This window comes from Cherax quadricarinatus, chromosome 66, assembly GCF_038502225.1.
Source record: "Cherax quadricarinatus isolate ZL_2023a chromosome 66, ASM3850222v1, whole genome shotgun sequence".
Classification (NCBI taxonomy): Eukaryota; Metazoa; Arthropoda; class Malacostraca; order Decapoda; family Parastacidae; genus Cherax; species Cherax quadricarinatus.
Genome location: NC_091357.1, coordinates 22,163,023 through 22,190,335, shown reverse-complemented (window position 1 = coordinate 22,190,335; position 27,313 = coordinate 22,163,023). Strand labels below are relative to the sequence as shown.

The window sequence follows — 27,313 nt, the reverse complement described above, 5'->3', positions numbered from 1 at the left end:
AGGAGTCTAGGCAGCAGCATGAGAAGCATTGTTATAGTTTGCTGGATGGGTAGATACCTGTCATCATTGTCAAACCCAACATTCTACCTGCACATTTTCTCCTTCATTAAACCCAAGGCAAACTTCCACCAGGGGTTAAAAAATGTACTGGTGGGAGGGGAAACTTAAAAAATGTCAAATATTTTATTAATCTTGGTAAAGCTGCTTTTTTTTTTTTTTTTTTTTTTTTTTTTTTTTTTTTTTTTATTGTAGCTAAGAGATATTAGTAGGAGTGTGGGTATGTACTGTGTAGTGCTGGTATGGGGTAGTGTGTGGGTGTGATATAGCGTGTGGGGTGTCAGGCTTGGACCAGGGGTATAGATTATGACCAGCATTGTTCTATATTGTATAAAAAGTATAATGCAAAGATGAGGGTGTCATTATAGTGAAGTATGCAGGAGAGAGGAAAGTGCATCATTGCTCTCACACTAGTTAACACAAACTCTCATACTAACCCCAGAGAGTTTTGTACATTGTTTTATCCCAGATTTATGAAAGTATTTCACAATTGTGTATATTGTTACATATTATGAAACTTATAGATGTTGAAATATTTTTTTAATGGTTGTGTTAGTATCTTGTTGGTGTATTATTGGCAGGTAGTGTGTATGTGTTGATCCAATCGTGTGTGTGTAAATTTGTAAATGAATTACGATGGAATAAATGGGATTTGAAATTATGCAAATTCTTTGTAGGTATGATTATGTGAGTGGTTTGGGTGTGGGGGGTATAGGTGAGGATGTGGGTGGATATGGGTGGGTGTGTCTGGGGGTATGGGTGTATGTGTGTGTAGGGGTGTACTCGCCTATATGTGGTTACAGGGGTCGAGTCACAGATCCTGGCTCTTGTATGGGTGTTGCAGAGAGGTTGCCAATGTGGAATCAAATTTGTGTCAGGTTTAATATATGTGGTGGAGTGTGCATTATGTTTGCCAGCCACCAGTAATGCACCGGCTTGTGTCGTGTCCTCAGGGCCATAATAGGCACGTCGAGTGGGGAGCCCTCGTGAAAAGCGACGTCTGAATGGTACGACGAAATTCACTAAGGGTGGGTGGCCACACTCGCCCTTATGTTGATCGCTTTAGGCTCGTTTTACGTGCCTACGAGTAGAATATTGAACCTTAGTGTTTGGGTAGTTATTGAAAATGGATGTGGGTGCTGGTGGCTATTGACTTTTTTGTTTTTTTGTTTGTGGGTGATGAAGTTGCAATAACAAGAGAAGGTACATACGGTACTATAGCTTACATCAAGATGATAATACTGCTGTCTTAGTTCTAGCACCAGCATCTGAGACTGTGGTTAACTATTAATAATTTTCAGATGTAAACAGAGTGTAGATGAAGAGGGTCCAGAGGGAACCCAACATCTGTGATTGACTGAGCTCACGTGCCACAACCTACTGAACCCTGAGCCTCCGAGGGGGCGTGGGTTAGCCCATGTAATCCTGTGTGCTTGTGGAACAATGGATATAACGGAGGCCAGGCCCGTGCTCGCCTCGATTAAACTGTGATTGGTGAACTGGACATCCTGCGGAGCCTTGTGAGTACACACCCTTAATGCTTCCCCGTTGACTTCTGGTCTACCCCCCCTTTCCCCTCTTTCCTGCAGCCTGTCTCCTCACCCCTCTTTCTTACCCTCCTGCATATCCCCTCTCCTCCTCACTACATCCCCTACCAATATACCCCACCCCACCCTCTGTACACTGACAGCCTACAGTCCTGTTTCCTTCTTTCTACAGCCACCATCTCCATCTCCCCTCTCCATTCTATCCCTCATTCCCCCCCCTTCCTCTATCTCTCAGTTTATAACTCCTCTTGTCCTAAGCCTTTCCCTCTTTCTAACCTTGTTTTCTCCCATTCCAGCCTACATCATCCTCCCCTGCCTCTCTACACCTGGTCCAGGGCCCTGCACCATGATTACTCTTCACTTTATGTATATACTAATTTTACTCCTAACTCTCAACTCCTTGTGTTTATTCTTTACACCCCTTCTTCCTCTCCTGCCTCCTTCACCATCTGGGATTACTTCCATCTCCCCAGCCTCTCCAGATTTCCTTCCTATTTACCCTCTCCTCTTTTCCCTTACCCCATCTCCCTCTCCCTTCCCTCTTTCTCCTCTCCCCCTTCCCTCTCCTCTTTTTCCTTTCTCCCTCTCCCTTCCCCCTTTTCTCCTCTCCCTCTCCCCTCTCTAGCTTTGTCTCTCCCCTTCCCCCTATTCTCTTCCTCTCTCCTACCCCACTCTCCATCTCCCTCTATCCTCTACCACTCTCCATCTCCCCCTATTATGTGGTGCTCTCCACCTTTCCCTATCCTGTGCTGCTCTCCATCTCCCACCTATCCTCTGCCCTCTCCATCTTCCCCTATCATCTCCCCATCTCTATCTCCCCCTATCCTCTCTCCCTCCATGCCATCAGCTCTACATCCCTTGACATGTCCCAACATGCACAGCATGTCTTGGTATCCCTTGTCCCTTGGAGGAATACCCCACTGCTCTCTTTCCCCCCATTCCTGCCTTGCCTCTTGCCCCCTCTCATCCCCTCCCTCCATCCCCACACACACTTTCCCCTCATTCCCCATTCTCTCACCACCCTTTCATCCCTCTTCATTTCTCTGTATTCACATGTATGTATATACACACAGTACACAAATGTTCATGTACACACACACATATATATGTATATATATATATATATATATATATTTTTTTTTTTTTTTTTTTTCAACAAGTCGGCCGTCTCCCACCGAGGCAGGGTGACCCAAAAAAGAAAGAAAATCCCCAAAAAGAAAATACTTTCATCATCATTCAACACTTTCACCACACTCGCACATTATCACTGTTTTTGCAGAGGTGCTCAGAATACAACAGTCAAGCTTCACACCCATATAAGAGTGTTGGTACTACTATACTTTCATACATTCCCTTCTTTGCCTCCATAGATAACGTTTTTTGACTCCACATATACCTCAACGCACCACTCACCTTTTTTCCCTCATCAATTCTATGATTAACCTCATCCTTCATAAATCCATCCGCCGACACGTCAACTCCCAAGTATCTGAAAACATTCACTTCTTCCATACTCCTCCTCCCCAATTTGATATCCAATTTTTCTTTATCTAAATCATTTGACACCCTCATCACCTTACTCTTTTCTATGTTCACTTTCAACTTTCTACCTTTACACACATTCCCAAACTCATCCACTAACCTTTGCAATTTTTCTTTAGAATCTCCCATAAGCACAGTATCATCAGCAAAAAGTAACTGTGTCAATTCCCATTTTGAATTTGATTCCCCATAATTTAATCCCACCCCTCTCCCAAACACCCTAGCATTTACTTCCTTTACAACCCCATCTATAAATATATTAAACAACCATGGTGACATTACACATCCCTGTCTAAGACCTACTTTTACCGGGAAGTAGTCTCCCTCTCTTCTACACACCCTAACCTGAGCCTCACTATCCTCATAAAAACTCTTTACAGCATTTAATAACTTACCACCTATTCCATATACTTGCAACATCTGCCACATTGCTCCTCTATCCACTCTATCATATGCCTTTTCTAAATCCATAAATGCAATAAAAACTTCCCTATCTTTATCTAAATACTGTTCACATATATGCTTCAATGTAAACACCTGATCTACACATCCCCTACCCACTCTAAAACCTCCTTGCTCATCCGCAATCCTACATTCTGTCTTACCTCTAATTCTTTCAATTATAACCCTACCGTACACTTTTCCTGGTATACTCAGTAAGCTTATTCCTCTATAATTTTTACAGTCTCTTTTGTCCCCTTTCCCTTTATATAAAGGGACTATACATGCTCTCTGCCAATCCCTAGGTACCTTCCCCTCATATATATATATATGTGTGTGTGTGTGTGTGTGTGTGTGTGTGTGTGTGATTATGTATGAGTGATGGTGAAAGTTTTTTTCTTTCTTTTCGGGTCACCCTGCCTTGGTGGGAAAAGGCTGACATGTTAAATAAACATAGGTACATATGTACACATGTATGTGTGCACACGTGCAAGGCTGTGGAGTTGGAGTCGTAAGTAATTCTTGGGTTACTGGAGTTGGTAAAGTGTAATTAAAGGAGTTGGAGTCAAAGTCGGAGGTACCACAAATAAAGGAGTCGAAATTGAAGGTTTTATGTGCCGACTCCACAGCCCTGCACACGTCTACAGATATATGAAGATGTGCATGAATGTGCACTTTGGCAGTATTGTTGACCTTTCATTGTCTTGTGAGTGCTGCAGTATGACAGGTCAAGCTTACTTTCAGTATTCATTATATTTTATGTTTGCTTTCCAATTTGATTCTCAATATTTTTAGATATGATGGTTTTTAGGTCCCAGACCAGGTCTTATGGTTGCTGGCCTGGTCACCAGACTATTTGTGCTAGAAGCATGCAGTTCAATATAAAGACCACAGCCTGGCTGCTCAAGAACACATTAAGTGTCCTTGTGAAGACAACTAGGGGCATGAAAGCTAGGGTTATGCTGGTAATGCTCTTTGTATATGGAGGGAGGATGAATAAACAGAAGGGTGGACAAAGGGCTTGAACCGCAGCTCATAAATTGATAGTCTGACACTGTACCATCTAGGCTAACCCAGAGGCCTGGGTTAGCGTAGATGGTAGAGTATCGGAGAGTCAATTTACAGACCATGGTTTGAGCCTCTCGTCCACCTTTCTGTTTATTCATTGACAGTTGATTATTGCAACTAATTTGAGTTCAGTGGGAGGATATTGAAAAGTCTAGGCCCTTCACAGTGGCTAGGTTTTCCTTGAAGGGTTATGATTGCATCAGGATCTGCACAAACAGCTTGGTTGACCAGGCAGTAACAGGGAAACTTGGCCTTAGGCTAGGCATTGAGGATAGGAGAGCCCTGGTAACTGCTCACAGGTATGTCTGTCTTGAGGTGCTGAATGAGAAACAGTTTGGACAGAAACATCAGAGACCCTCTTTAGTAGATCTCTGAGGCCAAAATATCAGATCTTTCTTACCTATGAACCCAAGATTAATCATAGTGAACAGTTGTCATTGCAGCATTGAACCTGCTATGTGAATGTACCACAGTTTGAGTCTCTGTTTATTCTTGTGTTTAATCACTTATCTATGTTTAATATTGGTCAAAAGTGGTGTCTTACTTTGCATTGCTTGTGTTCTCCATATGTTGGTATTGTGTCAGTAACCAGGTCAACCAAGAGTGCTGTATCACTGACCAGGTTTAGGTGGCCATCAACTGACTCAAGTAAGAAAGCACCTTTTAAGAGCTACAAGGGAGGGAAACAAGATAGGTAGGTACGTACAGTGGTTTTGAGTGTGGGTTGGTACTTGGGAGATGAGGTGGTAGGAAGGTGGAGCTTAGGTAAGCAAATAGGTAGGTGATTAGAAGGATTATGAAACCCAGGTAGGTAGATTGAAACATGCAGGTAAGAAGGAAGAGAGCTAGGCTCACAGATTAGATAAACCAATGGGGTGTGGAAAAGGAGGGAAGAGCATAAGGAGGAGACATAATGCTACATTTGCAAGGATGATCTTTCATAAAGGGAATGGACAGCTGAGCCTGCAGAAAACTACTTGTGGTAAGGTTATTAATTAAGAGAATGAAGGGTAGGGGAGAGAATAAGGGGAGATGGAAGGGCAGGGGCAGTGGGTAGATGAAAAAGCAGGTAGGAAGTGAGGGAGGATGAAGAGGGTTTGATGTGGCAAGGGTATGTGTTGTGGGTAGAATGGGGGAAGGAATGGAGCAGAGGTAAATATATGAAGGGAGAACGGTAGAAAACCTAAAATTAGGAAAGGGAATGAGAGGCAGGCAAAAGCAGGGAGATGGGTAGGGAATAGAAGAGAAAGAAGCAAGAGAGGAAAACTAGAGGAGGAGGAGGAGGAGGATAGGAAGGAGGCAGAGGTATAGGGAAGGACAGGGTGGTAGGGAGATTATAGGTGAACAGTCTAGCAGAGAGGGAGTGAAGGAAGGTTAAAAGGCAGGATGACTGGATGGAAGGCAAGCAGAGGGAGGGGGAGAGAGGAGATGGGGAGGGCTGATGGTAGAATGAGGCAGTAAGATAGGTAGGGAGGCAGGTGGTGAAGGGGGGGAGGTCAGGTAGGCAGGCAACAAATGAGGGTATTGTCATACATTAATAACAGGTAGGCAGAGCTGGCCTCTTAGTGTGTGTAAGTTTTTTGAGGGGTCTTTTATGATATTGGGGCTGTACCTTCTGCCATGAATCTAGATCACAGTGTAGTGTAGTGTGCTTATTAGCTGTCGTGTGCCTATTGTGGAGTACCTAGCATTCCCTCCAGGAACACATTTCCCTCTTAATTATGTATTGAAGATGCTGTGGCCTAGGTGGGGAGTGGGGAGGGGTGGGGGCAGAGGACGGATGTGGTGGTCGCAGGTGCATTATTGGTTTTGGGCACACTGCTGCCTTCTGTGCTCTCAGCCCCATGTAACTGTATTATTTCAGGCAACATTAAAGGTGTGCACTGATAGGAAAAATAAATCTTGGTGCAGTGCGCGTGGCGTAGGTACTTTAAAGAAAGTGTTGAGTTTAGTTACCTGTTGCTTGCTCTGGTGGTAGCTGCTGTTTATTTGTTTAATTACTGCTTGTGCTTAGTCTTTATAAATTGTTGGCTAAGTTACACAAATCTTGACTTTTTTTTTATTACTGCTATTGGAGGTATTTTGGCAATGTGGTATGGGGTGTGTCCTGGGAGTATTGTGGGGATGATGTGTTGACAAGGTACACACACTGACAGGTTCGCTCTCACTTTCGTGCCCTCAGTGAACCATTGTGCCCAAATTCTTTCCCTATTAACAGTCCTTTATAGGCCTTCTTTTTACTTTTTTTTAGAGAAAGATCAGGATACCATTTAACTACTGTTAGTGGCTTTTTGGCACATAATTTTTTTTACATTATTTTACAGCTTGAATTCATTATTTAGATATAACACTGTTGTTATAATTAATGAATAATTGTTGTAGTGAATAGTTGGCAGTCCTGGGATCGATGTGCCATATGTCCGGTGACGGCTGGGAGGAAGCTGCTGTGAGGAGGCTGGGGGGAGACGCGCTCTGACCACCACTGATACGGTCTGCATCGATCGGGGGTTTACATGCGCACTTAGAGTTGGGGGGGATTGGGAGGAGGGGCAAGGAAAAAGCGTTTGTTGTTGTTAGGAGGAGGAAGAGGGGATGGGGGGGAGAGGGCTGGGCCGCTGCTCCCCTCTGCTGGGCGTTCACAGTGCTAGGGTGACGCACACAAGTGACGCACACAAGGTGTCCCCAGACCCGACGCGATCACGTCCCGTGGGAGTGAGGTAAACAAGAGGAGGTTGGAGGAATTGTGCCCGTGGCCAACCTGGCTGCCCACATCACCCTTCCTGCTTCCTGGGTTATACAGTGTTATTGTGTAGGCCCAGCCACGCTTGACCATCACAGCTGCTGTATGATGGGTAAGAGGATGGGTTATGCATTGTTCGTCCCTTTCTGCTCAAACTGCTTAGCGTCGCCCAGTCGGCCATCGATCGAAGAGTTGTTGCGGAATGGCCGAACGTTCCTTTGTCGTCCGATTTCCGATTGTCCCCCTTTTTAATACGTTTCGGAAAGTATTGGCTAAAATTAAAATGTTCGATCTTCCAGTAGAGGATGGTCAACCTGGAGATCAGTGGGGTATGATTTATTGGGAGACAGAACTGTGACACACAAGTGCACCCCCTTTTTTTGAAGTGACAGGGTGTGGTCATATTGGGCACAGTTGATGTAAGGAAAACTATAATTTAATAGATAAAGTTCAGTCCATAACCTCGTATTACTCCTAAACCAAAAATATACATATAACTTTTTAATGTCAAAGTGTCGCACTAGATTGAGTTTATACACTGTGTTCTGTTTTACATTTTAATACAAGATGCACAGTACTGTATTTATTATTCAACATAATTAAAAACCCCAAAGCAGCTGATGTATGAATGTATACTTTACATAAAATGTCAGGGAAATAAAAAATTGCAGTGTGACATTAACGTACATTGGTACATATGTGTCTGTTGTGTGTATTTGTTTATTTTTGTTGTTTTTAAATCTGTTTTGTAATAAAAGCAGGCAAGCTCATGAGATGTGCATTTTGCACTTTTGTGCACTTTGATTGTCACTGGGATTGTTGTGTTTGTTATTCTAGATTAGTTTAGGTTTGGTGAGGTTAGCACACAGCAGGTTAGGTTCTGGGTTACCAATGTAAAGTGAAAATCACTGTAAAGTGATTTTCACTTTGAAATGCATATAAAAACCTGATAACATGTTTACACTATCATATATTAAGTGAGCAATACAGCTAGGCCTTAAAAATGCATATACAGTACACACATTACTTACCTTAAAATACTGATTTCTGATCACTTATTGGGTGTTGAAATAGGTAAATGGGCAGTTTCTTGTTTTCATTCCATAGAATAGAAGGACTACTAGGAAAATAGCTATGAATTTGGTTGGCTCTAACACTGGAATTGGCCAAAAATAGGGCTCAAAGTGGGCTAACTGACTGATGCGTAAATATTGCTGAGACCTCCAAGTCTGTGAGAGCATAATTCCATAAGTTTTCCATCAAATTTCATACTTTTCATTTCACTGGCTTTGGAAAAAGATTATCATTTGACCCTGAAAGGGGCAAAATTAAAAATATTTATGTTAAAAGAAAAATACAAATATAGTTGTTATACAATTGAAATAATTGCATACAGGTACTCCTCACTTAATGAATGAATTCCGTTCCTAAGAGTAGGTTGGTAAGCGAATCTGTTGTTAAGCAAGGAGCCGCCCCTTACTGATATTTCAGGCATACTGTACTGGTAGTGGGATTGTGTCATCCATCTTTAGATATTGTTTTAATGTCACCATTGCACCATTTATAACATTTTAAGTATATTAAAAATAAAACTAATCATTAACCCTTTGGGGGTCGACAGGTCCTCTCAGAGACTTGTTTTCAGGGTCGGCCAAATTTCAAAAAAAAAAAAAAAAAATATTTTCTTATGAAAAGATGGAGAATCTTTTTCCGATCATAATGACACCAAAAGTATGAAATTTGATGGAAAACTTACGGAATTATGCACTCGCGAAGTTAGTGGTCTCGACGATGTTTACACATCGGCGATTTTGCCCACTTTGAGCCCTATTTTCGGCCAATTCCAGTGTACTAGTCGATAAAAATCATAACTATTTCGCTAGAACTCCATTTTTTCTATCGAATGAGTACAAGAAATCACTCATTTACCGATTTCAACTATCCAATACAGTGGTCAGAATTTAGCAATTTTGCCAATTTCACACACATTTCAAAAGATGCCAATTTCCAAATAGGGTCCAGAATAAACAAGAAAGACATTCCTGGCACTAAAATAACAAGTTCTCTGTTCGTTAGTCACATCCCCAGGCCCCTCTTATATTTCTTTGGCTTTCCACTTTGAATTTTTATTCTTACAATACAAAAAAAATAAGATTTACTGTTATGCAGAATACTGCATTTGTGTAGAAATGGTATAAATAATATCGGCACACTTGTGAAAGAATATTAGACTCACCAGTTGACGTGTATTGGACGCTTGGCATGATTTGTTTGCTTTTGAACTTTGGTAAAAATCAAACATTTCTGCTACTTTGAGCTCAATTTCAAGGTACTTTTCATTGTAAAACCAGTCAAAATCCTCTCAATTTCTGTAATATGTCTTCCATTCTATAAAATGAGACCGAGAAAAGTAGAATACAACAATAAATACCATACGAAAATACAGTGCAAAGTCGCTGTTTTAATTCAAAAACAGTCAGTTTTTTTTTCTCATTACACACTGTGCTGCAGGATTTTTTTTTATACTGCGCACACTGACCACATAGACCCATTCTTTCATATGTAGGCCTACCAGCTTTCTCTCACTAGATTTGAGGGTGCTAGAATTTAGGCGTACTAGTACATCAAAAACCCTGGGTCGTAAGACGTACTAGTACGTCCGAAACCCCCAAAGGGTTAAAGAACTATAAAAAAGTAAAATACACATACAGTACAGAGGTTGGAGAGCTAGTCATAAGTTCGAGCAGTCATTAAACAGGTAGGTCATTAAGTGAATTTGATCATATCATAACATCGATTAACAGATTCTACACAGGCAGGGCCATGTTTGTACGGCTCTTAATTTCCCGACCCCGTGTGATAAGTGAAAATCACCGTTGAGTAGAAAAGAGTAGTTTTTTGTTATCGAATGCAACTAAAATGCCTGATGATGTGCTTAAACTATTGTATATTAACCCTTAACCCTTAAACGGTCCAAACAGATCGACGTTCAAATTCGTAGTGCTACAAAAGTAGATCTACGTTTTTTTTTTTTACATATTTAAAAAAAAAAAAAATGTAGATAAGTTTTTTTTACACATTTTTAAATGTAAAACGAGAAAGAAGATCTACATTTTTTTACATACTTTCAAATGTTGGAAAAACGTATATATACGTTTGGACCGTTTAAGGGTTAAGTGCTCAGTACAGCTAGGCATAAAAAATAACAGATAAAGTAAAATAGATACACAGTACATACGACACTAAAAGTATAGCGCTGGCCACCCTTCCTTTATGCAGCTGTAGTATAAAAATGGAGGAAAAGCAGTAAAAGCACTGAACGTAATAAACAGTGACTCAGTTGAAAACTAGCAAAACCACGGAACAGTTAAAAGAGAGTGCCAAATAAGTGGAGCCATCCTGTATGAGGTTCTTGAGAAAGCCACTGATTCTACAGATACATTTTGGGCAGCCTAATCATAAGGTTTACTAACTACAGTGGAACCCCGAATATCGGCTGTAATCCGTTCCAGAAGATCGGTCTAAATTCGAAAAGGCCTAAATTCAAAGCAATGTTTCCCATAAGAATTAATGTTAATACAATTAATCCATTCCAGACACCCAAAAATATTAACAAAAAATACATTTTTTAAAGACTAATTATAGTTTTACATACAGAAAACAATGAGAACTAAATAAAATAAATGAACATTTAAATCACTGTTACATACCTTTACTGAAAACACTTGTTGGCTTGTGGAAGACTGGGAAGAGGAGAGGAGGAGCACTGATTATTGTTAGCAAGGTGAATCCCCTCCATAAGGGATTCACATATCAAAGCCCTCTCTGGGGTTGCTTCCCTCCCTGCCTGCTACACTCCCTGCATGCCTGCTACACTCCCTGCCTGCCTGCTACACTCCCTGCATGCCTGCTACACTCCCTGCCTGCCTGCTACACTCCCTGCCTGCCTGCTACACTCCCTGCATGCCTGCTACACTCCCTGCCTGCCTGCTACACTCCCTGCCTGCCTGCTACACTCCCTGCCTGCCTGCCTGCTACACTCCCTGCATGCCTGCTACACTCCCTGCCTGCCTGCTACACTCCCTGGTTGCCTGCTACACTCCCTCGTTGCCTGCTACACTCCCTCGTTGCCTGCTACACTCCCTGCTTGCCTGCTACACTCCCTGCATGCCTGCTACACTCCCTGCATGCCTGCTACACTCCCTGCCTGCCTGCTACACTCCCTGCCTGCCTGCTACACTCCCTGCCTGCCTGCTACACTCCCTGCATGCCTGCTACACTCCCTGCATGCCTGCTACACTCCCTGCCTGCCTGCTACACTCCCTGCCTGCCTGCTACACTCCCTGCATGCCTGCTACACTCCCTGCATGCCTGCTACACTCCCTGCCTGCCTGCTACACTCCCTGCCTGCTACACTCCCTGCCTCCCTTCCACACTCCCTGTTTCCCTGTTACACTCCCTATGTCCCTGCTACACTCCCTGCCTCTCTGCTACGTTCTGTTTTCCTTCTACACTCCCTGCATGCTTGATACACTCCCTGCCTGCCTGCTACACTCCCTGCCTGCCTGCTACACTCCCTGCCTGCCTGCTACACTCCCTGGTTGCCTGCTACACTCCCTGCCTGCTACACTCCCTGCCTGTGTGCTACACTCCCTGCCTACCTGCTACACTCCCTGCCTGCCTGCTACACTCCCTGCCTGCCTGCTACACTCCCTGCCTGCCTGCTACACTCCCTGCCTGCCTGCTACACTCCCTGCCTGCTACACTCCCTGCCTCCCTTCCACACTCCCTGTTTCCCTGTTACACTCCCTGCCTCTCTGCTACACCCTGTTTTCCTTCTACACTCCCTGCATGCCTGATACACTCCCTGCTTGCCTGCTAGACTCCCTGCTTGCCTGCTAGACTCCCTGCCTGCCTGCTACACTCCCTGTCTGCCTGCTACACTCCCTGCCTGCCAGCTACACTCCCTGCCTCTCTCCACATCTTCCGTTGTTTGTGATCTCTCTCGTTAACATGCTTACCCCTTTTGCCACATCAGCTTCCTTGATTTGTTCTTTCTTTGCCAGGATAGAAGTGATTGTTGATTTGTTTTTGCCATATATCCTGGCAAGCTGGAACACACGCACACCACCCTTGTATTTTTCTACAATTTCTTTCTTCAGTTCTATCGTGTTTCTCACTTTCTTTACGAAAGCAACTTTACTTGAAACTTTCTTTGGGCCCATGGTGGCTTATTTTACAGTTACACTTAATAAACAAGCACAACAACCAATGGATTTTAAGGAAATGCTTGGATGAATGCTCAGTGTATAGGCTTATTCACTGAGAGACACAGGGAGACTGACTCACCTATGTGCTGCGTCCCAGTGGGAGGTGGGCTGACGCGTATAATATGGCCGATTTGCGAGGCACTGGCCAAAATATGGAGTAGAATTTCCGACCAAAAATCGGCCTAAATACGATTCGGCCGATAAACACACCGGCCGATATTCAGGGTTCCACTCTACTTAATTCTAGATCTAGAATAAAATTTAAGTTAATATAGCTTATGGAATACACTAAGTGATAAGTTCAGTGGACAGAGTGCAAACGAAGAATTCATCAGATAAATTACATTGAAATTGCATTGACTCAGTGACATGCATATTATGAAGTGGTTGAAATCTAAGCTTGAAAATTTACAGACAAGTAAGTGTACAACATTTGTATAATTTTTTTTTTTTTAACACATTAGCCGTCTACCAGTGAGGCAAGTGACCCAAAAAAGAAGAAATGTAAAGTTTTTCTTCTCTGTAAATTTAATAATTTATGCAGAAGGGATTACTAGCAGCTTGCTCCCAGCATTTGTTGCCTCTTATGACATATGACTTACAGAGGAAGGATTCTTCTCCACTTACCCCAATTGAGTTGTGTCAGATTTGATTGAGATTTAATAGGTGCTTTTTAACATAATTATTAAAGATTTTGGCTGATTGGGAACTTTTGGCATTATCAGGCAGGGAGTTCCAAATTTTTCCCCTTGTATATGCATGGAGTTTCTGAATAGGTTTGAGTCATACATGTGGAATGTCAGAGAGATACTTGTTCCATCTATTGTGCCCATTTGTTGTGTTGCAGCTCTGTTGATAGAATTTAAACTCTAGGTTGTTGATTCTCTAGCAGCAAACACTGATGCTTTCTCCATGATTCGTGCAACACCCTTCACCGTACTGGCCTAATAAGATTCATCCAGCTGTAGGTATATTTGTGTACACCATAAGGAGGTTAGCATGGATCCTACTCTGACTGCAAATGCAGGTTTTTACAGAAGACTCTTCCACCAGTATAACACTACCATTCTCTGGCTAAAGTCCTCTATAAGCTGCAGGTCTACGAGTTTTAGGACTTGCTTGCCATGGGTTTGAGCCCCATTCGTTCTCAGATTTGATTAACAACAGCCTGGTTGAACAGTCATTCAGGAGGGAAGCTTGGCCAAAGGCTGAGCTGGTAGGGTAGAAAAGCCCTTAAGTTGATCACAGACATATCACAACTACAGGTCACAGATATGAATATAATACTGCAATAATAATAATAGTAATAATAATAATAGTAATATTGGCAGTTTGGAGGTGTATGTTGTGTATTTTTATACGTATATACTTCTAAACTGTTGTATTCTGGGCATCTCTGCAAAAGCAGTGATTATGTGTGAGCGAGGTGAAAGTGCTGAATGATGATGAAAGTATTTTCTTTTTGGGGATTTTCTTTCTTTTTGGGTCACCCTGCCTCGGTGGGAGGCAGCCGACTTGTTAAAAAAATAATAATAATAATAGTAAGAATAATAATAATTCCTTCCTCCCCAAGCCATGCACATCGTAAGATGTAGCTAAAATACTGGGAGTGAGGGGTTAGTAAGTCCTCCTGTTCAAATTACTACATGCGAAAAGAAAAACTTTCGTTGTTCGTATTAGGTCGCCCTAGCTCGATGGGAGTTGACCAGTGCATTGAACAATAATAATAATAATACAGTATATGGTAATGTACAGTATTTAACATTAATTTTGTCTTCATCTATTGCGTTGCAGTTTTATAACTGTAGTGTAAGTGCACCTCTGGCAAGACAGTGATGGAGTGAATGATGAAAGTTTTTCTTTTTTGGGCCACCCTGGCTTGGTGGGAGGCTGCCGATGTGTTAATAATAAATAGAATATTATAACATGTATTACTAATTTTAATTCTAAAAGTAAGTTTTGTTTAGCAGGTTTGAGGCGTCGGGATGGTGTGTTGGCGGTGTGAAGCGAGACAGTGCAGCGGCAGCAGCAGCGGCAGCAGCAGCGGCACGAGCACCAAGGTGTTGGCCAGATGAGCAGCAGCGCGGCCGAACCCCCCCCAGGAGCTTATTCTGGGGGGCAGGCTGGGGACCCTACCACCGCCCCCCAAACATCGGCCTCTTCTTCACATCAGACCCCCCAAACACAACACAGGTCAAATGATTGAAAACCTTTGGTTATTACTATTATTTCAGTTATTATTTGTTAAATGGATCAAACCATTTAAATAACGACCTTTCCCTGGTGCAGTATAACCCCTATGGGCTTATATCTTCCCCATGAATATAAAAGAATTCTTGGAGATGTCATGCTTGAGAACAATGTGTAGTGTGAATATTATGCAGAGAATTCAGAGCATGGCAGTTAGAAAAAGGTGTGGGATTACTAAAGGTATAATTCAGAGGGTTGAGGCTGGGTTGAAGTGGTTTGAACATTTACAGTGTGTGTAAATCGGGGATGAAAAAAAAGTGGAGTATGGGTTGTCTCAGGATGGGTTGGAGGGAGGGTATAAAGGAGATTTTGAGTGGTAGGGGCTTGAGCAGCCAGTAAGCAAGTGTGAGGGAAGTGTTGAGGGAAACTACTTAGCTGGACTTAAGTCCTGGAGGTAGGAAGTACAGTGCCTGTACTCTTGAGGTGGTGGTGCTGATATTACACTATGGAGGGTCACTCAATTTGTAATGTCTGTACACTTCTTCAGTGCAAATAAGTTTCCTCTCTTTAGGTCATTGCACCTTTTGGGAGATGGCTGATGGTGGGAGACGGCCGACTTGTTGACAAAAAAAAATATAAAAAAAAAGCCCAGTTTGGCCCAGCAAACTGCAACGTTCTCAACCCACTTTAAAAAAACATTGAATACCTATAGTGGAAGTATAGTATGTGTCTAGGGTGTGGGGATAAAGTAATTGTAAGTGTAAACCCTTATCTTTGGAAATTTCAGATAGTTTCAGTGCTTTCCAGAAAAGGTTTTGCTAAGCTTGCCAAAGTGTATTTGATAATGTCATTGCTTATTGGTAATTTATTTACATTGTAATACTGATATAGGGTAGGAAATATCAGTTCCTGTTGAATGTTAAGGAAGAATGCTGTCATGTTTGTTTTGAATCCATTATGTATAATTAGAGCCGTTTAAGGTTGTCTGTGCTTCGTTCACCTGTTGTTATAATGTGAGGGGTAATAATATTAAATATATTTAATATTTGTCATCAGTGATGGGGAGGATGCGGGTGGAGACGAAAGCTGCGGGAGGCCAAACCCAAGGCCGCCTGTTCCTGGTGGGGAAGACATGCCGCAAACTCACCACCACCACCACCCGCAATTTGGGGAGTGGGGAAAGGACCCCCCAGGAGACTGGGGAAAGACCTCCCACTGCCTCTCGCCTTATACATCCCATCATCCCTACACACATTTTCAAGGTGAGATAAGGTCATAAATTCTAAGCTAACATCACTAGCAGTTTTATTTTTGTTTTACTCTCCGACCGTCGCCCACCTACTGTCTTGTCAGAGGTGTGTTGACATCAGTTTGTGTGATCCTCCAAACTGCAGCATCCTTGCCCCTCCTTCATAATGCAGGCACTATACTTCCCACCTCCAGGACTTAAGTCCAGCTAACTGGTTTCTCTCGGTCCCTTCATAAACATTACTTTGATTAAACTCCAAGAGCACATCAAGTCATAAAAACCACTTGGCTCCATTCACTCCTATCTAACATGCTTGCACAAGCTGCCTGGATACTTAAGTAAGCCCCCAAAACTCTAGTATCCATTACATCCTCCCTTCCACCATTCCTGGTATGACGCCCTATCCCTCCTATCTTCCACCCTACCCCCATCATCAGTCTGGGGTCACCCTTGGTGACCCCACACTGCCTTTTAATTTCTGTGCCCTGAATCCTCTCGTGTAATATTCACACCCGTATAAAAGTGTTGTTTCCATTATACTCTGGAATATATATAATTTAATTGACTTTTCATTAGTAGGGCTTTGGAAGACAGAGATTGAATGAATGTTGGTGAATGTGTTTATGTTGGGTCACCTTGCCTTGGTAGGAGATGGTGTTGAGGTAAAACAAAAAATTACCTTTAATGGTACTAATGGTGATTCTTCTTTCTTTCAACACACCAACCGTATCCCACCGAGGCGGGGTGGCCCAAAAGAAAAAACGAAAGTTTCTCCTTTCAAATTTAGTAATATATACAGGAGAAGAGGTTTCTAGCCCCTTGCTCCCAATGGTGATTCTATTGTGTGAAATATTCTGGGTCCAAGTAGGAAGTGGGATATCTTTCTTCCTCCTCTTTTCTTTCCCTTGTCCCATCTTTTCCCTTTTTTCCTATTCTTTCTTGCCTCCTTATTGCCCACATCCCAATTCTTATTTTTCCCCTACATGTCCTAAATGGTTCACCTCCCTATCCTCGTTTCCCCCACCTCCCTATCCTCCTCCCTTCCTGTCCTTTCTTTCCCCCATCTCTCAGTCTTCATTCCTCTGCCTCCGTATTCTTATTCCTCCACCTCCTTACCTTTTTTTTTTTTTAACACTGGTCATTTCCCACCGAGGCAGTGTAACCTAAAAGGAAAGAAAAGCCCAAAAAGAAAGAAAAATACTTTCATCATCATTCAACACTTTCACTAATATATAATCACTGTCTTTGCAGAGGCGCTCAGATACGACAGTTTAGAAGTCCCTCCAAACTTCCTGTATCCCAAACCCCTCCTTTAAAGTGTAGGCATTATACTTCCCATTTCCAGGACCCAAGTCCAGCTAACTGGATAAAAATTACCGCGATCATTGACTACCTAGATGAGAGCTCTCTCACACTTAGCTAGTCCATGAAGCACTGGCCTACCCTACCCTTCCTTATTCCCCCACCTATCCTTCCTTATTTCCACACCTCTATCTTTTTTCTCCCTGCCTCCATATCTTCCACTCCACCATATTATCTCTCGTTCCTGCTCATCCTCCCTATTTCCTCTATCACACTATTCCTCCTTCCCTTCACTGCTTCTAGGCTCTGATCTTGTCTATTTCCTTCTCTTTTTCTCCCTTTATAGTTCTCATGCTTTCACAAGGAAGTGGCATTTTATATTTGAATTGTTGCAACAGGTGAGGGTGGAGGTGATGGTCCAGCAGTAGGCACAGGATCAATGGAGGCGGGCTCTCCCTGCTGTGGTGGCGGTGAGGGTGGCTCGACCCCGCCTGCCATTCGATGGTCGCAGTCTCTCCTACACCTACTAGAGGACCCCCAGGGAGTGCACCTCTTCCAAGAGTACCTCAAGGAAGAGTGTGGCACCTGTGAGTCGCTCAACTTCTGGTTCGCCTGCAACGGACTCAGGAAGTCTGATCACCCGGACCCGTCGCAGCTAGTGACCATCATCTGGAAGAAATTCATCAGGAACTACGCCGTGCGGGTCACGGAAAAGACGTACAAATTAGTCAATGATCGCATCAATGCCCGCAACATTGACCACAATATATTTGATGCTGCACAGAGAGAGGTAATTGTACAATACCCTCTGTCTACCACTGGACACGTTTGTATATTATTCAGAGATAAAATTCGATTGATGATCTTACGTGTGTATTGTACTGTTATTTAATTTTAAATTTGGTAATTCTCATAGTCTGTTTGGGATAAGATTTGTTCACTGACAAGGATCATCTTGAATATGAGGAAAGATTTAAGATTATATTTTGGTTTTTTTAAGAGTAAGAAAGTTTTTAAGGTGTACCAACATGTAGTAAGAGTATTAGGCTGTATCATTCTAAAATTTATTCTGGAAGATAAATGCAAGTGGAGTCATACTAATTTGTTTGTTGTAGGTTGAGGTGGAGATAGAACGCAGCACGTATCCGAGCTTCCTGAAGAGTGAAAGCTACCTAAATTACTTGGCAGCTGCCACTCAGCATGCTGGTGGCATTGGCACGGACTCTCCCCACACCTTGTCTCCTGGCAGTCCTGGAACTATTGGTGGTGGTGGAGTACTACCCACATTACATGAAGACTGTGAGTACGAGGGCAGTGCATCGGGCACTCAGCTGCGGCTTACCCAGGTAGCTCTGGCAGCCACAGTCAAACAGCGTGCCAGTGCCGAGAGAAGAAAACCTGAAGCTTTTGCTGGGTAAGTCTTAGACTGCAGATTTTGGTGACAGCATCTCTTCATGTGCACAGCCTGCTTGATAAGCCACTTGGTATGAAGCAGATCTTTGAAGTGTTACTGAAGGGTCTTATTGACCATCAATTGCCACACAGTGTTACCATATGTCACTTCAAATCCTCAAGTATGTGTAGAGGTTCCTAGAAAAATTGGTGTATATTTCTACAAACATGTTGCTCTGTTTTCATTGTAAAACAAATGATTTTACTGAAGCTGAAGTTACTAAGCATGGAAAAAAGGTGTTTGTGGGTTTTCACATTACTTATGATATGATGAAGACTTTAGTGCCTTATTATGAGGGTGTAAGGTGGTGGCAGTGGGCAGTTACAGTGTGACTTGTCACCACAATATTTCATTGGCAGTTTTTCTCGTGAAATTAATTTAGGCTTTCAGGGCCTTTTTTTTTTTTTCACTGGGCCATTTGACAGTAATTGTTTTTCCTTGGCAAATCATTCTGCCTTGGTAGGTCACCCTGTTATGGACACCCTACCTTGGTGGATCACTGCTTCAGTGGGCCACTGCCTTGGTGGATCACTGCTTCAGTGGGCCACTGCCTCAGTGGATCACTGCTTCAGTGGGTCACTGCCTTGGTGGATCATTGCCTTGGTGGATCACTGCCTTGGTGGGTCTTTGCCTCGGTGGATCACTGCCTCGGTGGATCACTGCCTTGGTGGATCACTGCCTTGGCGGGTCACTGCCTTGGTGGATCACTGCCTTGGCAGGTCACTGCGTTGGTGGATCACTGCCTTGGCGGATCACTGCCTTGGTGGATCACTGCCTTGGCGGATCACCCTTCCTTGGTGGAAAGCAGTCCGTATGTTACAAAATATTTGTTTCCTAAACAAAATATTGTACACAGTGGCTAATGGTATAATTTTTTAATACAAATTTCCCATTCCAAAGATATACATAATATTTTTTCAGTTCTTAGATTTTTTTTTCTGAATTTTTGTAACATTGCTGTAATACTAATTTTTCCTAGGTCCAGTAAGTTTTTGCAGTTACTGGCTTGTTATGTGGACTTGTTTGGTCAAAATACCATGGCTCCTCTGCAGTTTTTTTTGTAGTGAATAAGAAATTATTATTATTGTTATTACAAAAGTTTATGTAAATCAAACTGATGATGATAAGGTTGATTATAAATGAGAGAAACAAGGTTTTTGCGCTTGTAGTTTGTGTTTATCTCACATTCTAAACAGTCACATTGGAAGACTTTGTTACCGATTTGTAGATTTGGCCACACAATATTTTACATGCAAGTATTGAAATGTTCACAAATATTCATTTGTTCATCATTTAGTTATGAATATATGCTGCAGTAAACCTCAGTCTTATCTGCAAGCCAGATCACCAGCATACAGATCAGTAATGTATTGTGTGTATCTCATAAAGCAGTTGTTTCATGTAGTAGTTCTTGTAGCATTTCTCTTGGAATTTGCATTTTGTGCAAAGGGACAACATACATATTTTAGTGAATTTTGTAAAATTTTAATTTGGCAGTATGTATTAGTTGGTGATTCACATCTATGACAAACAACTACAGGCGGGTTCCTCGTATATAGCTTTCTTTTCAGTGTTCCACATTTTCATTGGCTTCAGTTGAGCCATTGTTCCACGCACTGGTGACAATCGCCGGCGCATGGAACATAATGAACAATGGCTCAGTTTGAAGCCAAGGAAAACATGGAACATTGAAAAGAGGTGCAATATATGCAGATCCCTCCTATATATCAATCCTCAAAATACTATGGTTCTTCGTGTTTTTACACAAGGTTAGTTTTCGTGAGGAAACTGGACATGTTATGCAGGTTGTTTGATCAGCTAGGCTAAGATGGCCATGTATTCCTATGGGTCGCAGGCAACAGCAGCCTAGGTGATCAGGTGGTTTCCAAGGAACCTCGACCTCAGGACTGGTTACGAGAGAAATAAGTTGAAGCTAGTCAGTTATGCTACAGGTATACTTTATTAGCAAGAAATTAAAACAAAAGTTAATGTTGGGACATGTGGAGTATGCAATCCTGGTAAATTTCTGAAGAGAATGATAAAGCTAAGCTGGAAAGGAAAGACTGATGAAGACACTTGACCATATGAAGAAAGCACAAAAGGAACAAAACTTTTTTGTATGGTCAAGTGAAGGGAAGTTAAGCTTTGAACGCAGTTTTTGTGTTGGTGATGCCTGGCAGTAGGTGCTAGTGTTGACATTATTGAGTGTCATCGCTTAAAGTCCACTGTTTGAAGATTAACCCAGTTTTTTCTAGTTTTTTGCTTGTAAATAAATTACTTTTGTTTTGCTACTTACTGAATTAGTTCTTTTTTCACTTTTTGTTATGCTTTTGTTTACTAGTATGTATGCTTCACTCCTCTTGGTTATGTTGTACTCAGTTTTAGTTTAAGTTTGCTAAAGTTTTCACCTTTAGTTTGTTTTGCTTTTCCTTGTTTTTAGTTACCATTTTATTGTGTTTATATTCTAGGCAATATTTGCATGGCAGCAGCAGCTGTGTTGGAGGGGGTGTGAACCCCTACCACGCAATTTACTCCTCGGCGCACGTGTCCAGCAGACAGGACTCAGAACTGCAGAGTCTGAGTTCTGACGCTCTCACCGACGACACCCTCTCCTGCACTGATTCTTCTGTGTGAGTACACTTGTCTGCACCAGCTGGCTGCTGCTCAACACATGTTGCACATTTTGCCATAATGCTTTCATGTTGCTTTTTCTGCTTCAAGCTCATTCTAGCTCAGGCAGCATTTGACTTACTTGGAGCTATTAGACAACAACTACCCATGAAGCTACTACCCTCCTGTCATACCAGTGCGAAATGGAAGCCTGTTAATATTTTGCACTTTGGCAGGATTTCTGGTCTTTTCTTTCTGCCTCATGATCATGTAAGAGGACAGATTAATCTTACAATTATGTACTTACACTCGGTTTACATTTACAGTATATTTTCTGTGTGTTTCTTAATAGTTCTTTTTCTTGTAATACAGAATTTCCTTTCTCATTCAGGAGACTTGACGTGAGGTTGGGGAGGGGGAGGGCAGTAATCATTGACAGATGATGGATGGTGGCATCATTTTCTGCCTAGGAAATTTTGTCCATGAAGTTGTGAAGGAATAAAGACATTAATATATAGGAATGTTAAGAGAGTAAGCAATAGGAGAGTATACAAGTATGAAGTATTTTAAGGGATGCAGATGAATACAAAATGTTGAGATTTTGATAATTACCTACAGCATCATGTATCTGGTATTGATTTAGGTGTGATCTATGTGCTTCCCTTTTGCCTTGCGTTGCCATGGGATCTGTGGTAACGTATAGTCTTGGACTGCAGTACTTTGCATCTTGAAACAGATTTAAGATGAAGCTGTAAGTAGAAAAAAGAAATGGGAGATAAGTTTAGCTGTTTGTTGCATTAATTACTATTGTATCTTGTATATTAAATAACAGGATCATAGTATATGATGACAGTATTTTTTTAATGTATTATTATATAAACTTTTTTTTTTATCTTTTAGTAAAATGTGGGTTTTTAATATTAAAATGAGGATATATTTGTTGTTTTAACCAGCGTCATCAGACATTAATGTTTCAGGCTGGTGGTATCGTGTATTAACCCTTAAACTGCCAAAGGGTCTAAAATAAATGTGCCCGCAGTGCCAGCGAGTTTGAAAAAATATAAATTATTTTGTCTTGCAAAAAAGTTCGCACTGATTTTAGATGAGAATGTGTGAGAACTGACTATTACTTAAAGATATGGAGGTTTCAAAGTGATGTTGGTGATTGTTGTATAGCAACATGAGTACTTGCTGTGTGAAGGTGATGTTGGTGATCATTGTATAGCAACATGAGTACTTGCTGTGTGAAGGTGATGTTGGTGATCATTGTATAGCAACATGAGTACTTGCTGTGTGAAGCAAGTTGCTTTGTTTCAACTTTTTTTTTTTCCAAATTATATTATATAGAGATTTGCTGTTTAGAGTGATATCTAAACGGTTGTATCTGCATGCCTCTGCAAAGACAGTGATTATGTGTGAATGATGGTGAAAGTGTTTGTTTCTGTTGTGGGCCGCCCTGCCTTGGTGGGAGACACCTAGCGTGTTGAAAAGTTTTACACATCTGTGTTCATAGAGGTGTGAATGTTTGTCTCTTATGTGAGAGTTATTTGTGTATTGTTCCAGTCACAGTATTGTGCCTTTTATTCTTTATATCATCTTTCACTTACATTCGTTGTTCAGTCACACTAAACAGATGTAAACAAATGTAAATGACATTTACTGCACAAAAGAAAAATACTTTCATCATCATTCAACATTTTAACCTCACTCACACATAATCACTGCTTTTGCAGAGGTGCTCAGAATACAACAGTTTAGAAGCATATACGTATAAAGATACACAACATATCCCTCCAAACTGCCAATATCCCAAACCCTTCCTGTAAAATGCAGGCATTGTACCTCCCATTTCCAGGACTCAAGTCCGGCTATATAAAAATAACCGGCTTCCCTGAATCCCTTCACTAAATATTACCCTGCTCACACTCCAACAGCTTGTCAGGTCCCAAATACCATTCGTCTCCATTCACTCCTATCTAACACACTCACGCACGCTATTTGGTTGTTAAAGGATATCTGCTGATTTTGTTTATTCTCCTCAGAGATGGTTATGTCAGTAGGTCGTCCCATCAACCCTGTTTGGTTGTTAAAGGATATCTGCTGATTTTGTTTATTCTCCTCAGAGATGGTATGTCAGTAGGTCGCCCCATCAACCCTAAATATCTTAAAAGACAATACTACAGAATGAGAGAAAATGCGCGTCAGAATCGAGAGCTCTGCCTGAGTGCTGCTGGAGTGAGCAGCTTTTCTGGCAGTCAGGGAGGCACTGGGATCCTCCACGGTGGTGTGCCATTTATGCCTCGCACTCACCGTCTCCGGCACGAATCCATTCCTAACATGAAGCCTGGGGAGTTTGCTGCATTGTTAATAGAACGACTGGAGAAAGTCAAGAGGGAGAGAGAATCACAGGAGAAAGTACAACAGTCCTTTAAGAAGATCCAGGAGGTGAGTTGGGTTACTTTAATTTGTTTCACTTGGTATATGTTGAGTAGATTTTATCAGGTACATACGTATATTCATTTACATTGTAGTCTTATTTTATCCAGAGTTTACCTGTGGCTATGATAAAGTAACCACACATCTGTAAAATCGTTATCTTTTACATCCTTGATCCTTTTAAGTGTCTAGACCCCCAGTCAGAAAAGTGTCCACAGGGTCCAAAAATTTAACAAAAAAAAAATGCATTTTTTCTTATGAAATGGTAGAGAATCTTTCTCTGAAGGTAATAAAATAAAAAGTACAAAATTTGATGAGAAACTTACGAAACTACACTTCCGCAAATTTTGCTGTCATCAATATTTATGTATCAGTGATTTACCCACCGAGTTCTGTTTTAGGCCAATTATGCTATTTCGCTGGTATGACTTCCATTTTATCGATTGAGTACAAGAAGCTGCCCAGTCGCCTATTTCAGCTACCCAGTAAAGTGATCATAAATTTAAAATTTGGCCAATTTCACACACATTTGAAAATATGCCAATTTCAAAATAGGGTCCAGAATAAACAATGCAGGCATTCCTGGCACTAAAATAACATTTCCTCTGTTCATTAGTTACGTTTTGAAGCTTTACACATGAATTCCATTTTTAATTTTTATTCACACAAAAAAATTTTGTTCACAAAAAAAGAGATTTACTGTTATGCATTATTGTAATAATTGTATAAATGATGTCAGTACATTTGTGAACGCATGTTAGACCGACCAGTTGGACACGTATTGGATGAGTAATCTGATTTGTTTACTCTGGACTAGCAAAAATTAAATATTTCTGCTACTTTGAGCTCAGTTTCACCTACTTCCAGTCCTGAAACCAATCAGCATAATTTTTTATTTTGGTAATATGTCCTCCATATCTAACACTGCTGCAGTTTTTTTTCCATTATGTACTGCGTGTGGCAGGATTTCTTTCTATATGGTGCATACTTACTGCATCAACCAGTTCTCTCATATCTAGGCTCCAATTTACCTCTCACCGATTATCTGAGTGAGCTAAGCTCGTCGCATAGTTCTACAGCACGGTTAGACTCCAGACTCGTAGTACTGTGGCACGGACAGTGAAGTGGTTAATTGATTCTCACTGTTCTTGACATGTCTTTGAATTTTCTTTCAGCTATCATTGTGGCTTCCCTGTCTTTCATTTTAATGCAGAGGTCCTTGGAAGAGTTGTTAATACTTGCTGATTTTGTAAGTATGAAGAAGGGAAAGCCTCTTAGTGTGCTTTTGCTTACCACATTGCAGGGGGACAATGTGTCTGACGAGTGCCGGAGAGAACACGCCTTTAACAGTCTCCCTCCGTCACTTCTTCTCGACAAGCTGACACAGAAGATTCCCCTTGATGATGCAGATCCTTGTCAGTCCATACTGGGTAAGTTATCTGGAGTGGTTTACCTGCCACAGGGCTGGACTCTGGGAGTAAGAAAACTCAAAATCCCTCAAAGGTAAATATACAGGTGCTCTTTGACTTACGATGGGGTTACGTCACAATGAACCCGTCATAAGTTGAAAATATTGTAAGTCGAATATGAATATATATCATGATAAGTTAATAAGTAAATAAATAACTACTGTCAATGAATAAGTAAATGAATAGTTCTTTCTTTCAACGCATCGGCCGTATATCCCACCGAGGCGGGGCGGCCCAAAAAGAAAAACAAAAGTTTCTCTTTTCAAATTTAGTAATTTATACAGGAGAAGGGGTTACTAGCCCCTTGCTCCCGGCATTTCAGTCGCCTCTTACAACACGCATGGCTTACAGAGGAAGAATTTTGTTCCACTTCCCCATGGAGATAAGAGGAAATAAACAAGAAGATAGAAAGAAAATGGCAGAAAACCCAGAGGTGTGTGTATATATATGCTTGTACATGTATGTGTAGTGTGACCCAAGTGTAAGTAGAAGTAGCAAGATGTACCTGAAACCTTGCATGTTCATGAGACAGAAAAATGGACACCAGCAATCCTACCATCATGTAAAACAATTACAGGAAATAAATAATTACTGAAACTAATTAAATATCAGTATTGAAAATTGTATAAATGAATACAAGTTTATCCTGTCAATAAATGTACAGTACTGAATATACTTTACTGTTGCACCATCATAAAGTCGAAATATCATTAGTCAAACCATCGTTAAATGGGGAACATTTCTATATCTAGTGAAGAATAAATACAGATGCCTTTTTAATTATCTTTTCATTTATTTGTCTTTTATGTACAGTATTTGAAGGAATTGATTATGTATATCAGGGAAATATAATACAAAGCATTGGTGAGGGTTTGGTAGATTTTAAAGTACGTATATACCATGCTTGCTTGACCTGTGCAAAATAGAAAAAAAAAAAAAGCAGTGTATTGGGGTACTTAGTTTTGAAATATGAAGACTAAATGGAGATGGGAAGTACAGTGCCTGCACTCTGAAGGAGGGGTGTTAATGTTGCAGTTTAAAAACTGTAGTGTAAAGCACCCTTCTGGCAAGACAGTGATGGAGTGAATGATGGTGAAAGTTTTTCTTTTTCGGGCCACCCTGCCTTGGTGGGAATCGGCCAGTGTGATAATAATAAAAAATAAATGATACTACAGTATAATGTGATAAGTAGATGGTATCACTTACATAAAAGTATATTATAATGTAATGGTTGGAAAAGAGGCTGAGAAAGAATAAAAATGTAAACAGTTGTATAGTCACTTAGGAATTAGTATGAATAATATTTATATTCCACACTTCTTTTTTTAGCTATATGTAGCATGATCATGTAAATCATTGTTCATTTAGACTGTGTTAAATTTCAAAACATCCTCCTCTGTAGATGAACATGTGTCAAGAGTTTGGCAAGACAGCAATAATGACACTCCGGCTCGTTCTCCTGGTTCTCCACGTCCCAGATCCCCCTCTGGTAGAAGAGGAAGCTCAGTGCAGCCTGCTAGATCCCTCACCGCAGCACAGCACTCCTCCAAGGTATGACAAGGATTTTTTTTTTTTAACATTCTGGCCGTCTCTCGCCGAGGTAGGGTCACCCGATGAAGAAGAGCTTGCACCATCATTTACACTCGCTGTTTTTCCAAAGGCACACAGATACCACAGTTTAGATGTTCCTCTAAACAACAGATATCTCAAACCTCTTTTAGAGTGCAGGTATATTACTTTCCACCTCCAGGACTTAAGTCCTTCAGTTAAGTGTGTAAGGGAGGGCATGAAACAGTATTGTTTGGTTCTCCTCTTAACTGTTAACAGACTTGCAAGGTTATGTTAGTTAATTGCAGTTACTAGAAAATGAGTAATGTTGAATTTTTATTCCTTTCTGTGCCACTATACATTGGTGGGAAGTATCCAGTGTTTAAAACAA

General features: G+C 41.4%; 1 protein-coding gene across 10 annotated transcripts in view; it reads left to right on the top strand.

Moving 5' to 3' along the window:
• Axn (protein axin) overlaps nucleotides 1-27,313 on the top strand; it is a 68,304-nt gene that overhangs the window by 7,782 nt on the left and 33,209 nt on the right. For 7 of the 10 annotated variants that reach the window (XM_053798944.2, XM_053798935.2, XM_053798942.2 and 4 more), the window contains 9 exons: nucleotides 1,359-1,577; nucleotides 14,636-14,858; nucleotides 15,912-16,117; nucleotides 17,805-18,196; nucleotides 18,522-18,820; nucleotides 21,328-21,489; nucleotides 23,593-23,914; nucleotides 25,209-25,335; nucleotides 26,777-26,925. In XM_053798944.2, coding sequence (XP_053654919.2) covers nucleotides 14,737-14,858; nucleotides 15,912-16,117; nucleotides 17,805-18,196; nucleotides 18,522-18,820; nucleotides 21,328-21,489; nucleotides 23,593-23,914; nucleotides 25,209-25,335; nucleotides 26,777-26,925 — 1,779 coding nt within the window. In that variant the 5' untranslated portion in view covers nucleotides 1,359-1,577; nucleotides 14,636-14,736. Of the gene's footprint in view, nucleotides 1-1,358; nucleotides 1,578-7,325; nucleotides 7,508-14,632; nucleotides 14,859-15,911; nucleotides 16,118-17,804; nucleotides 18,197-18,521; nucleotides 18,821-21,327; nucleotides 21,490-23,592; nucleotides 23,915-25,208; nucleotides 25,336-26,776; nucleotides 26,926-27,313 lie in introns of those variants that run through there. The other 3 variants (XM_053798938.2, XM_053798943.2, XM_053798945.2) reach the window with 3 other exon arrangements.